The following is a 14,085-nucleotide window of genomic DNA, read 5'->3' as shown; positions in this document are numbered from 1 at the left end:
TGAACAACATGTTTAGGTCAGATGTGGACAGTAGGAACCAGACTGAACAACATGTTTAGGTCAGATGTGGACAGTAGGAACCAGACTGAACAACATGTTTAGGTCAGATGTGGACAGTGGGAACCAGACTGAACAACATGTTTAGGTCAGATGTGGACAGTAGGAACCAGACTGAACAACATGTTTAGGTCAGATGTGGACAGTAGGAACCAGACTGAACAACATGTTTAGGTCAGATGTGGACAGCTGGAACCAGACTGAACAACATGTTTAGGTCAGATGTGGACAGTAGGAACCAGACTGAACAACATGTTTAGGTCAGATGTGGGCAGTAGGAACCTGACTGAACAACATGTTTAGGTCAGATGTGGACAGTAGGAACCAGACTAAACAACATGTTTAGGTCAGATGTGGACAGTGGGAACCAGACTGAACAACATGTTTAGGTCAGATGTGGACAGTAGGAACCAGACTGAACAACATGTTTAGGTCAGATGTGGACAGTAGGAACCAGACTGAACAACATGTTTAGGGCAGATGTGGACAGTGGGAACCAGACTGAACAACATGTTTAGGTCAGATGTGGACAGTAGGAACCAGACTGAACAACATGTTTAGGTCAGATGTGGACAGCTGGAACCAGACAACATGTTTAGGTCAGATGTGGACAGTAGGAACCAGACTGAACAACATGTTTAGGTCAGATGTGGACAGTGGGAACCAGACTGAACAACATGTTTAGGTCAGATGTGGACAGTAGGAACCAGACTGAACAACATGTTTAGGTCAGATGTGGACAGTAGGAACCAGACTGAACAACATGTTTAGGTCAGATGTGGACAGTAGGAACCAGACTGAACAACATGTTTAGGTCAGATGTGGACAGTGGGAACCAGACTGAACAACATGTTTAGGTCAGATGTGGACAGTAGGAACCAGACTGAACAACATGTTTAGGTCAGATGTGGACAGTGGGAACCAGACTGAACAACATGTTTAGGTCAGATGTGGACAGTAGGAACCAGACTGAACAACATGTTTAGGTCAGATGTGGACAGTAGGAACCAGACTGAACAACATGTTTAGGTCAGATGTGGACAGTAGGAACCAGACTGAACAACATGTTTAGGTCAGATGTGGACAGTAGGAACCAGACTGAACAACATGTTTAGGTCAGATGTGGACAGTAGGAACCAGACTGAACAACATGTTTAGGTCAGATGTGGACAGTAGGAACCAGACTAAACAACATGTTTAGGTCAGATGTGGACAGTATAGGAACCAGACTGAACAACATGTTTAGGTCAGATGTGGACAGTGGGAACCAGACTGAACAACATGTTTAGGTCAGATGTGGACAGCTGGAACCAGACTGAACAACATGTTTAGGTCAGATGTGGACAGTAGGAACCAGACTGAACAACATGTTTAGGTCAGATGTGGACAGTAGGAACCAGACTGAACAACATGTTTAGGTCAGATGTGGACAGTAGGAACCAGACTGAACAACATGTTTAGGTCAGATGTGGACAGTAGGAACCAGACTAAACAACATGTTTAGGTCAGATGTGGACAGTATAGGAACCAGACTGAACAACATGTTTAGGTCAGATGTGGACAGTGGGAACCAGACTGAAAAACATGTTTAGGTCAGATGTGGACAGTAGGAACCAAACTGAACAACATGTTTAGGTCAGATGTGGACAGTAGGAACCAGACTGAACAACATGTTTAGGTCAGATGTGGACAGTAGGAACCAGACTGAACAACATGTTTAGGTCAGATGTGGACAGTAGGAACCAGACTGAACAACATGTTTAGGTCAGATGTGGACAGCTGGAACCAGACTGAACAACATGTTTAGGTCAGATGTGGACAGTAGGAACTAGGGCTGTGGCGATTCACTTATCTCCCGATTCGATACTATCACGATTCTTGGGTGCCGATTCGATTTATATTGCGATTCTTAAGTATTGCGATTCTACGATTATTGCGATTCGATATTACGATTTATTGCGATTTTTGTTTATTTTTTTATTTTATTTTTTCACTTTGTTTGCTTTTTTACACTAGATTAGAACATGGGAAAAGTTGAATCATACACTAGAGACTGTATATTATATATCATGAGTAGGGCTGGGCGATATAGTTAAAAACAGGGGCGGATTGGGATCATAATTCAGGCCGGGCATTAGATACCAAGCAGGCCAGGGTGATATGGGCCAACGCGCGTGAAATTTGGGCCGTTTGAAGCCAGATTTGGGCCGTTTGAAGTCCAATTTTACAATGAGATGCACCCACTTTAACACTTTCAGTGCCACGGCCCTTGGGCAAAAGGTTGCTTGCTGTGCCACATAGGCCGCAATGCATTTTAAAACAGTCATATAATTTCTTTAATAATTACTATGTAAACACTGAACACGCACAAATAACGATGAGACTCTCTTCTATCACCTGCAAAAAAAAGTTTATTGATCCCATTTTCCGTTCTTTAGTTATGAGCCGGAGAAGATAGCTTGATTGAACGAAAAAAAGAGCTTTTTTTCTACGAGCTGAGATAATGAGCCTTTTGTGAAATTAAACATTTCAAGCACATCACTGACTCTGAAGCTAATTTTCTGATGTAGTCACACCTCAAAAATAATTTCCTTCAATAAAACAGTGAAGGCAAGGGAATTTTGTTTGGAAGAATAATATTTTTAGCTGAAACCAGCAGCGCTGGCGCCTGCATGCGCTGCTGGTTGCAGCTTCTTGCTGATCTTTTGCTGCTGGTGGGCATCGGATATTCTGGCTTGCGTTTGCCAACCCTGTCCTGCTGTCTGGGTCTGTGTTGTGTACTTGGCTCTGCGTGCCCACCTCCCCCCCTCCTCCTCCCCCCCCCCCCCGTTGTGGGAGGAGTGTCTCTCTGCTCTGCTGTTTTCTCGTTTTCTCTTGCCTGTGCTCAGCACTGAAAAAGTCTGCTAGATCCTGCTTTTTTACAGCCGCGTGTACCAGCTCCCATGCTTCGAGTTGAGAATAATAACAAATCCACGGCTGATCATGTGTTGCAGCGGACACGGAGGCTGTTGCAGCGGACATCGAGGTGCTCAATTGTGATAGCAGATTGGCTGCTGCAGGGGCACAGCTAAACGTTGCTTCAATGAAGCCGCTGCATACGGACGGATGCGATGCGATTTCCTTCCCCCCAATGACTTCTTCTGTGTGTTTCACTCCACGTTCTCTCATCTGGAGAGCGCTGTCGCCACCTAAGGGTTCTGTAAAATAGGTTAGACACATTCAATACCTCTGAATATTGTAAGAGGCGATGTAAGAGGCATAGATCGACACCCCCCCGTCAAAAAAAAAAAATCGAGTTATGACGCCATTTGGCGTCGCTGGCACTGTACGGTAAATTTCTAATGACGCCATATGGCGTCGCTGGCACTGAATGTGTTAACCCTGAAGTGTAATTATTACTTCAGACTAACTAATAAAGTAATAAAACCACTAGTAAACCAGTAGGCGGCGCCTGGTCTGCTGTTCAGTGAGTGGCCTGACTGCAAGCACCCAAAAAAAAAAAAAAAAAAAAAAAAAAATTAATTTGCGATTATCGATTCTGGAATAAAAGATCGATCCAAAAAATCGTGACATTAAAAATCGCGATACTTAGGTGAATCGATTTTTTCCCCCACCCCTAGTAGGAACCAGACTGAACAACATGTTTAGTAGGGGTGGGGGAAAAAATCGATTCACCTAAGTATCGCGATTTTTAATGTCACAATTTTTTGGATCGATCTTTTATTCCAGAATCGATAATCGCAAATTAATTTTTTTTTTTTTTTTTGGGTGCTTGCAGTCAGGCCACTCACTGAACAGCAGACCAGGCACCGCCTACTGGTTTACTAGTGGTTGTATTACTTTATTAGTTAGTCTGAAGTAATAATTACACTTCAGGGTTAAAGTGGGTGCATCTCATTGTAAAATTGGACTTCAAACGGCCCAAATCTGGCTTCAAACGGCCCAAATTTCACGCGCGTTGGCCCATATCACCCTGGCCTGCTTGGTATCTAATGCCCGGCCTGAATTATGATCCCAATCCGCCCCTGTTTTTAACTATATCGCCCAGCCCTACTCATGATATATAATATACAGTCTCTAGTGTATGATTCAACTTTTCCCATGTTCTAATCTAGTGTAAAAAAGCAAACAAACTGAAAAAATAAAATAAAAAAATAAACAAAAATCGCAATAAATCGTAATATCGAATCGCAATAATCGTAGAATCGCAATACTTAAGAATCGCAATATAAATCGAATCGGCACCCAAGAATCGTGATAGTATCGAATCGGGAGATAAGTGAATCGCCACAGCCCTAATGTTTAGGTCAGATGTGGACAGTAGGAACCAGACTGAACAACATGTTTAGGTCAGATGTGGACAGTAGGAACCAGACTGAACAACATGTTTAGGTCAGATGTGGACAGTAGGAACCAGACTGAACAACATGTTTAGGTCAGATGTGGACAGTAGGAACCAGACTGAACAACATGTTTAGGTCAGATGTGGACAGCTGGAACCAGACTGAACAACATGTTTAGGTCAGATGTGGACAGTAGGAACCAAACTGAACAACATGTTTAGGTCAGATGTGGACAGTAGGAACCAGACTGAACAACATGTTTAGGTCAGATGTGGACAGTAGGAACCAGACTAAACAACATGTTTAGGTCAGATGTGGACAGTATAGGAACCAAACTGAACAACATGTTTAGGTCAGATGTGGACAGTATAGGAACCAGACTGAACAACATGTTTAGGTCAGATGTCAGTAGGAACCAGACTGAACAACATGTTTAGGTCAGATGTGGACAGTAGGAACCAGACTGAACAACATGTTTAGGTCAGATGTGGACAGTGGGAACCAGACTAAACAACATGTTTAGGTCAGATGTGGACAGTAGGAACCAGACTGAACAACATGTTTAGGTCAGATGTGGACAGTAGGAACCAGACTGAACAACATGTTTAGGTCAGATGTGGACAGTAGGAACCAGACTGAACAACATGTTTAGGTCAGATGTGGACAGCTGGAACCAGACTGAACAACATGTTTAGGTCAGATGTGGACAGTAGGAACCAAACTGAACAACATGTTTAGGTCAGATGTGGACAGTAGGAACCAGACTGAACAACATGTTTAGGTCAGATGTGGACAGTAGGAACCAGACTAAACAACATGTTTAGGTCAGATGTGGACAGTATAGGAACCAAACTGAACAACATGTTTAGGTCAGATGTGGACAGTATAGGAACCAGACTGAACAACATGTTTAGGTCAGATGTCAGTAGGAACCAGACTGAACAACATGTTTAGGTCAGATGTGGACAGTAGGAACCAGACTGAACAACATGTTTAGGTCAGATGTGGACAGTGGGAACCAGACTAAACAACATGTTTAGGTCAGATGTGGACAGTAGGAACCAGACTAAACAACATGTTTAGGTCAGATGTGGACAGTATAGGAACCAGACTGAACAACATGTTTAGGTCAGATGTGGACAGTAGGAACCAGACTGAACAACATGTTTAGGTCAGATGTGGACAGCTGGAACCAGACTGAACAACATGTTTAGGTCAGATGTGGACAGCTGGAACCAGACTGAACAACATGTTTAGGTCAGATGTGGACAGCTGGAACCAGACTGAACATGTTTAGGTCAGATGTGGACAGTAGGAACCAGACTGAACAACATGTTTAGGTCATGAAAAAGCCATGATGGGAAATCATGGAATCTTCAATCAAAGTCACAATGGGAATCCAGCTGTTACTGAGAAAAGCTAGTGATCTTTCCTAAATCCCGTCCCTTTTCAGAACCTAGACCAACTTTCCCCTTTCCTGTTATACCACCACTGTAAATCTATGGGACTGTTCACACCATGCCCTCTTTAAACTACTTCTTTATACTTTAAGCTAGAAACTCCATTCAACAGGTCACCATCAATAGTGTATGACTATTCAGCTTTGAGGCCATCTTTTGTACTTTGTGAGAAATCACAGTTTACCTTTTATGCTTTTTTCAACCTTTATAATGGAAGCCTGTAAAGTCAGCTAGAGTGAATTGTGACATCATGCACTCTAGGCTGGCTCCATAGGCTGCCATTACAAAGGTAAAAAAAAACATAAAATGTAAACTGATTTCTCAAAAAGTACAAAGGAAAGCTGAATAAGAGCAGTAAACTATTGAAAGTGGACCCGTTTAAAGTTTGAATGGAGTTTCTAACTTAAAGTATGAAGAAGTACCGTAGTTAGAGTTCAAAGAGGGCACGGTGAACAGTGTCTAGTGTAACAGGAAAGGGGGAAGTTGACCTATAGGTTCTGAAAAGGGTGCGGATTAGGAAAGGTCAATTCTGCTGAAAATGTCTTTGAAAATCAAATATCTTATATCTCCATAATTATTTTATTTTCATGGTAAGAGCAATATTCTGGCTCACAGACGGATATCCTGCAGTGTGGGACTACTTTACTAATATCCTCTGCCATCCCCTTGTGTTTGTGCTGCATGTTTGCCATAACATTTTTGTGACGTGTAACCCTCCAGCTAACTCAACCCTCCAGCTAACTCAACCCTCCAGCTAACTCAACCCTCCAGCTAACTCAACCCTCCAGCTAACTCAACCCTCCAGCTAACTCAACCCTCTGTTTTATTTTGCTGTGTGTTATTGTTTTGTCTGTTTTGTCTGTGTGTGTTTTTGTCATGCTCCTTTAGGATGCTAAAGGGCAGGTGCCATCAGGGCTTAGTGCTTTCTTTCCTCCCTCACTTAATTTGATTGATGTAGAAAGCAAACAAGATCATACAATATAGACCCCGCCCACATGGCTTGTGCGTAAGTAGTGCTAGTTGACATGTGAAAACTAATGCATGCTTGTCTGGACTAATAGATTGTCACTCGAAACCAACACAGGTAGCATCTTTGTTTTGACATTCTACTAACCCTTCATACTACTAACCCTTCATACCTAGCAACAATTCCAATTCTGACAATCCAAACACTGGTGAACACAAGCTGCCAGTCCAGAGCTTCAAATTCAGATAGACCTGAGTGACGTAAAATAAATCTTCTCTATAGGCCACCTCCTTCCCTTAAAGTCCAGGAAAGTCAATGTCTTATTTCCGCCCTCACTGTTTAATTCCCATGATCAGGTGACCATCTCCGTGGATGGGATCCTGACCACCACAGGTTACACTCAGGAAGACTACACCATGTTGGGCTCTGATGACTTCTTCTACGTGGGAGGCAGCCCCAGCACCGCAGACCTGCCTGGATCTCCAGTCAGCAACAACTTCATGGGCTGCCTCAAAGAGGTAAAAGTGCCTTTCTTTGCCGACGATTCAGTGTTTGTTTGTTGTGAATCATTCATTTATGCAACGTGGGGAGGTGATGGCTTGCTAAACAGAACATCATGTCCAATTTAATTTACAAATGTGCAGGTTGCTTTTAAAATCTCAATTCTTAAGGCGTTTTCAGACCAGCTAGTCCAGTTCCTTGATTTGCACCAAATGATCCATTGTTTAGTTTTTCAGCTGGTTTGGTTGTGTTTCATACCAGGTCAAACCCTCCTGGAGGCCAGGAGACTCTCTTAGTCTCCCGGGATGGATTATTATTATTATTTTTTGACAGCTGAATTGATATGTGCACGTGTTGTAATGCTGTAGTGTAGCTACTCCTTTTTTTACTCTATGGTTGGGACCGGTGTGCGTATTTGGCATTGTGTAATGGTGATGTGTGTGTGTGTGTGAGAGAGAGAGAGAGAGAGAGAGAGAGAGACAGACAGACAGACAGACATACAGACAGATGAAGGGAGACAGTGGTTGCCAGACACAGCAGTGAACCAGAATGTGCGTCTCCGTTATCAACCTGTTAGCCTGTTAGTGTTCAGGCTAAAATCAGACTAGAGCAGGGTAGGATAGGCCAGATTAGGCTGTAGATTAGCTAGATACTATGTCCCAGTTAGCTCTGGTTAATGCTTAGAGTAGTCAGTTGTCTGATCTTCTCCCCCCCCCCTCTCTTTCCCCCTTTCCCCGCTTCTTCCCTTCTTCCCCCTTCTTGTTCTCCTCTCTTTCCATGCTCTTCCTCCCCCACATCCCACCGCCCCCCCCTCCCTTCTCCTGCTCTCTCCTCATTCTCCCCCCCTCTGCTCCTTCTCCTCTTCTCCCCTATTTTCCTGAATCCCTGCCACTTCCTGCTCTCCCTTCTCTCACATTCCCCCTGCTCTCCTTCCCCTGCACCCTCCCACCTCTCCTTCTCTGCCTCTCTGTCCTCCCCCCTCTCTCACATTCCCCCTGCTCTCCTTCCCCTGCACCCTCCCACCTCTCCTTCTCTGTCCTCTCCTCCTCCACATTTCCCATTTTCCCCCCACCCTCGCCCTAATCCGGGCCCGTATCCTACTCCCTCCCTCCACCCTAGACCCTACCTCTACTCTCTGTCCTCCCCCCTCTCTCACATTCCCCCTGCTCTTCTTCCCCTGCTCTCCTTCCCCTGCACCTCTACTCTCTGTCCTCCCCCCTCTCTCACATTCCCCCTGCTCTCCTTCCCCTGCACCCTCCCACCTCTCCTTCTCTGTTCTCTCCTCCTCCACATTTCCCATTTTCTCCCCACCCTCGCCCTAATCCGGGCCCGTATCCTACTCCCTCTCTCCACCCTAGACCCTACCTCTACTCTACCTCCCCTGTACCCTTCCACCTCTCCTTCTCTGTTCTCTCCTCCTCTCTGTCCTCTCCCCTCTCTCACATTCCCACTGCTCTCCTTCCCCTGCGCCCTCCCACCTCTCCTTCTCTGTTCTCTCCTCCTCTCTGCCCTCTCCTCCCTCTCACATTCCCCCTGCTCTCCCTCCCCTGCACCCTCTCCTTCTCTGTTCTCTCCTCCTCCACATTTCCCATTTCTCCCCACCCTCGCCCTAATCCGGGCCCGTATCCTACTCCCTCCCCTCCCTCAACCCTAGACCCTACCCCTACCCTGGCTCTCCCTCCCCTGCACCCTCATCTCTCCTCCCCTGTTCTCTCCTCCTCCACATTCCTATTTTCTCCCCACCTCCCCCCTCTCCTCCCTCCCTCCCTCCACCCTAGACCCTCCCTCTACTCTACCTCCCCTGTACCCTTCCACCTCTCCTTCTCTGTTCTCTCCTCCTCTCTGTCCTCTCCCCTCTCTCACATTCCCACTGCTCTCCTTCCCCTGCGCCCTCCCACCTCTCCACATTTCCTATTTTCTCCCCACCTCCCCCCTCTCCTCCCTCCTCCCTCTCCCTCCCTCCTCCACTCTCCTGCTTTCTTCAAATGTTCAATTGTTATCTTTATTCTGTATATTCTTGTTACTGTGTGTTAGCTAGAATCAGCTAGACATACTTTCTGTGAAGCCCTCTGAGACATGCTTGTGAATTAGGGCTATATAAATAAACTTGACTTGACTTGACTTAACCTGCTCTTGAATCTCCAAATCTGAAGCGATTTCTGTCATTCAACTTGTTCTGTGTTCACAAGATCCCCAATGCCATCATGCATGTGCCAAGCATGCTTTTATCACCTGCCAATCAAAGACCTGCAAGAGTCGGCCTGATATGTGTCATTAACGAGCTGGATACAGCTGCTACAGCTGCTACAGCTGGCTACAGCTGCTACAGCTGGCTACAGCTGCTACAGCGGCTACAGCGGCTACAGCTGGCTACAGCTGGCTACAGCTGCTACAGCTGCTACAGCTGCTACAGCTGCTACAGCGGCTACAGCGGCTACAGCTGGCTACAGCTGGCTACAGCGGCTACAGCTGGCTACACCTGCTGACATTTCCGTCAGACGAGATTTTCCGCCATTTTGAATTTGGTCCAAAAGTTTTTTTGCGATTTCTCCTTGAAATTCTGTCCAATCTTCACCAAACCAAAGCACACATCATGTGATGAGTGTCCTGCACAACACTGTTTCGTGGTTTTTGAAAAAACCACACCGTTGTGATATAATCCACTTCCAAAGTTCTGTGGGTGGGGCCTATTTCACAAAAATCACCATAACTCAGGGACCACAACGTCCGATGCTAACTAAACTTGGTACAGTTGTGGATGGATGTAGTCTGAGCTGAGAGGAAAAATATTGTGTCATTTCACCCTTAGGGGGCGCTGTAGCAACATCAAGTACCTGTAGCTCACAAACCATAAGAGCGACTGTTCTCAAATTTGGTCCATATGTTCATAGAGTACTCTTCTACTCTGAACTAAAATATTGTACCGATTGACCCGACGGTGGCGCTATAACAGCCATCATTACGTTTTGGTCCATAACTTTGGAACCTTAGCTTCTACTATCAAAATGATTTTTTCACAGGTTTCCTTGGCTCGCCCCACGTTTACTCATTGCTCTGATCTAAAAAAAATCCTCCTATTCACCTGGTGGTGGCGCTATAACAGCCCTCTTCACGTTTTGGTCAATAACTTTTGAACTGTAGCGTGTACAATCGAAATTCTTCTGCCCCTGGATTCCTTGGCTCCTCCCGCTTCTACTCACATAGGCCCGCCCATAACTACTTAGTCCCCCTAGCTGCATGAGCAGGGACCTTGCAAGGCAGGCCGTGCATGGGGAGGACAGCAAGCACAATTACATTGTCTATAGGAAATGTAGACCTAGTTTGATTTGCAATTGGTTGTGTTTTGTGATTTGCCATCCTATTTGCTGTTGTGATTCCCTGTTTGCCGTTGTGTTTTGTGAGTTGTGTTTTGTGAGTTGTGTTTTTTTGCCCTTCACGGCCACCGTATAATTGGGAGAAAGAAAGAGAGAGAATTTCCCAGAACCGCCTCGATAGAGTTCATGCTACAAAAACCCACGAGTGCATTTTGTAATCATGTCATTACCTGCACAATCATGACATCATTACCTGCACAATCATGACATCATTACCTCCTTTAATGAGCTAGGTAGTAGCAACACTCCTTCTGCCACACAATGAGTCACTAACTCCATTAAGTCTCCTGTATCAAAAATAGTGGATTTCAGATAGGGTCGTTTGTGATTGCATTATTATTTTAGGGTGTAACAGAAACACACACACACACACACACACACACACACACACACACATGAACACACGCGTGCGCATTCGCACGCACACACACACACACACACACACACACACACACACACACACACACACACACACACACACGGTTCCCTGGAGCTGGTGATGTCATTCTTAGCGCTTGACTGGCGCCGGTTGCTGCAGTGTGGCAGCAGGGACCTGGCTTTCTCTGTCACTGTTCAACGGCGACACACACACACACACACATGTCCGGCGCGCGCACGCACACACACACACACACACACACACACACACACACACACGTCCCACGCGCGCGCACACACACACACACACACACACACACACACACACACACACATACACACATAATCATGGGCCATGGGTAGAGGGAGGAAGTGTTGCAGTAGCCATTTAATCCCCCCTTGGCCTACTTCCTGCTCTGTGCCATGCTGTGGGCAGACCTGAGATTCAGCGTACCCCCATGACACACACACACACACACACACACATACACACACACACACACACACACACACACACCCAAATATGCAACTGGGCGCGTTTGTAAATGTGTGAATCCTTTATTTAGATCCACATCACACATACAGTATAACGGATATCCGACGGTGTCCCACTGCACACAGAGTCACAATGATGTCAGCACGTCATCTGCATTGGTACAGGCTCGATTCACGCTCGATTCCTAGGCTCGCCCGCTGCGTGGGCTCGCCAAGCTGGCCCTGTAGCTCGCATACACAGCTTGGTCTGTTTAAATAGGATGAATCTCACAGTTTTGTTTGAAAGAAAATGTTACAGAAGTAAAAAAAATATGGCATGTTTAAATAATTGTCTTATTTTGCCCAGTGAATGTGTGAAACAGTGAAATGCTTATAAGTGTTTCACAGTTGCATGACAGTAATGATTTTCCTGGAAATACTCGTACATTTTGTTTGCTACCGTCTATCACCGATGGATATAACACACGGTCAGTTCATGAAAGCATTTAACACCATGAAACACCTGGAGCACTTTTCACAACAGTTACAGAATAATTAATAGACAAGAAACAACGATTAAAAAAAGGTCAATGTACAATTGCAGAACATAAATGAAAAGAGAAGAAAGCAGCCAAATGCAAAAATAATTTGAAAGCTTGCCGATAAAGAAAGTGATTTCAAAAAATCCTGGCTGGACAGCAAAGACCTATTTGGTAAAATGCTACAATCTGCACACACATACAGGCAGCCCTCCTCACAAGGAAAACGACAACATTGGTTGATTTTCAAGGTGGTTAAAATGACCGTTTTTTTTACAAAAGTGACCTCTTGTGGTCGTGTGAGTAAGTGTACACACACACACACACACACACACACACCATCATCACACACGCACACACACACACACCATCATCACAGCCCCCCCCCCCCCCCACACACACACACACCGTCATCACAGGCCCCCCCACACACACACCGTCATCACAGGCACACACACACACACACACACCATCATCACAGGCCGCCCCACACACACACACCATCATCACAGGCACACACACACACACTGTGGTGTCTCGGCAGCCTAACCCCCGGCAGGTGAGAGTGGGAGGACGGCCAGCCACGACAGTGACATCAGAGCCGGGGTTCCAGACAGAGACGCTGTCTGGGCCACGTCATCAGTAAGAGGTGTTTCCCCAATTAGCTGCTCAATCAGTGGGACCGCTAGCAGCTGCGCGCTGTTAGGAGCGGCTCACATGGCTGTGACAAACTGAGCAATCAGCGAGCCTAGAAAGGGGAAGCAGCTCTGAAGGTCCACTGTCTGGCTGGCTCTCCTCGAGAGAGAGAGGGGGTCCTCTCCGTGCTGTCGGGCGGTAAGGTATAATTTACAATCCTCTCCCTAAGCTCATGATAATGACTGTATATGATTTCTGACCGCTCCTGTCTCTTATCGCACGCAGGCAAGATGCTGGAGCATGTAACTAAGGCAAGCTACTGGTGGCAAGTTACTGGAGAATGTATCAGAGGACTGGAGCATGTATCAGAGGAAGTGAGCCCGGCCACAGGCTGGAGCCCTCACCAGAGGAAGCGAGCCAGGCAATGTACTGGAGCGCTTGGTGCCACGTTTTGGAGAAAGCTCATCTGCTGTGACTCACCTGTTAGGTGAACCCCACCTGCCTGGATTGAGACTTTGAATGAACAGCCCCAAGAAGGGAAGAATTTAAGTTGGATTTTGAATTGAATAATGAATAAAACAACGCTCCTTGCGTTTAACCCTGCTTTTCGTGTCTTGGCTTGCATCAGAGTTGCCACAAATGGTGGAGAATGCAGGCACTCTGATTCAACGCCAACCTCACGCACTAGGGAGCAAAAGCTGGCTCTAGTGGCGCTGATAAAAAGCCAAAGTGAACTACAGCAGGTCGTAAAAGAATTGGGAAAAAAAAAGTAGAGAAAGACGAAATTACTTTACGGCCCCCCCCGGAGACGTGCTCACCAAGCAGAGCCCGATGAGGACGTCGAGGCCGACTGGGAGCTCTTCGGGGAGACCCCCTGTAGAGAAAAACTCGTCATAGACCGATGCCTACGCTCCTTGCCGCCCGACGCCAGAAAACGCCAGCCACTCAGAACCGACCCGGCCGGGACAGCCGCCGCCGTCAGCCGCCGCCACCGGGCCCCACGCAGAGCGAGCCGCGCCCTGATCCCCCCGATGAGGGGAAACGAGGGGAAAACGGATTCCCCGTCAGCGCCTCGCCTGCCCAGCCTTCCGGATGGATTCCGAAGGACCGGGGTCCGAAAGCTCGGCCGGAGACGAAGGTCCGCCCGACGCTAGACAGGATGCAGACCAGGGGAGCCCCTCCTCGCTGAACGCCTTGGGTGAGTTATGGAAGAACCACCAAGTCAGCGGGGACGGGATGCGCTCCACCCAGAGCGATCTCCTCCGCACGCCCGACGCCAGAAAAGAAAGCAGAAAATGATGATGGAAAAAAAAAAAATGTTTCAGCAGGGACATGACGTGCGCTACCCAGAGCGTT

At 46.6% G+C, this 14,085-nt stretch overlaps 1 protein-coding gene across 1 annotated transcript in view; it reads left to right on the top strand.

Annotated features, from left to right (window-relative positions):
* nrxn3a (neurexin 3a) overlaps positions 1-14,085 on the top strand; it is a gene marked incomplete at its 3' end in the record, with an annotated part of 673,655 nt that overhangs the window by 145,028 nt on the left and 514,542 nt on the right. The window contains exon 4 of the mRNA XM_083634400.1: positions 7,184-7,345. Coding sequence (XP_083490526.1) covers positions 7,184-7,345 — 162 coding nt within the window. The remainder of the gene's footprint in view (positions 1-7,183; positions 7,346-14,085) is intronic.

The sequence above is a fragment of the Poromitra crassiceps genome (assembly GCF_964638095.1).
Source record: "Poromitra crassiceps genome assembly, chromosome: 3".
NCBI classification, from domain to species: domain Eukaryota; kingdom Metazoa; phylum Chordata; class Actinopteri; order Beryciformes; family Melamphaidae; genus Poromitra; species Poromitra crassiceps.
This window is presented reverse-complemented; position numbering and strand designations above follow the sequence as displayed.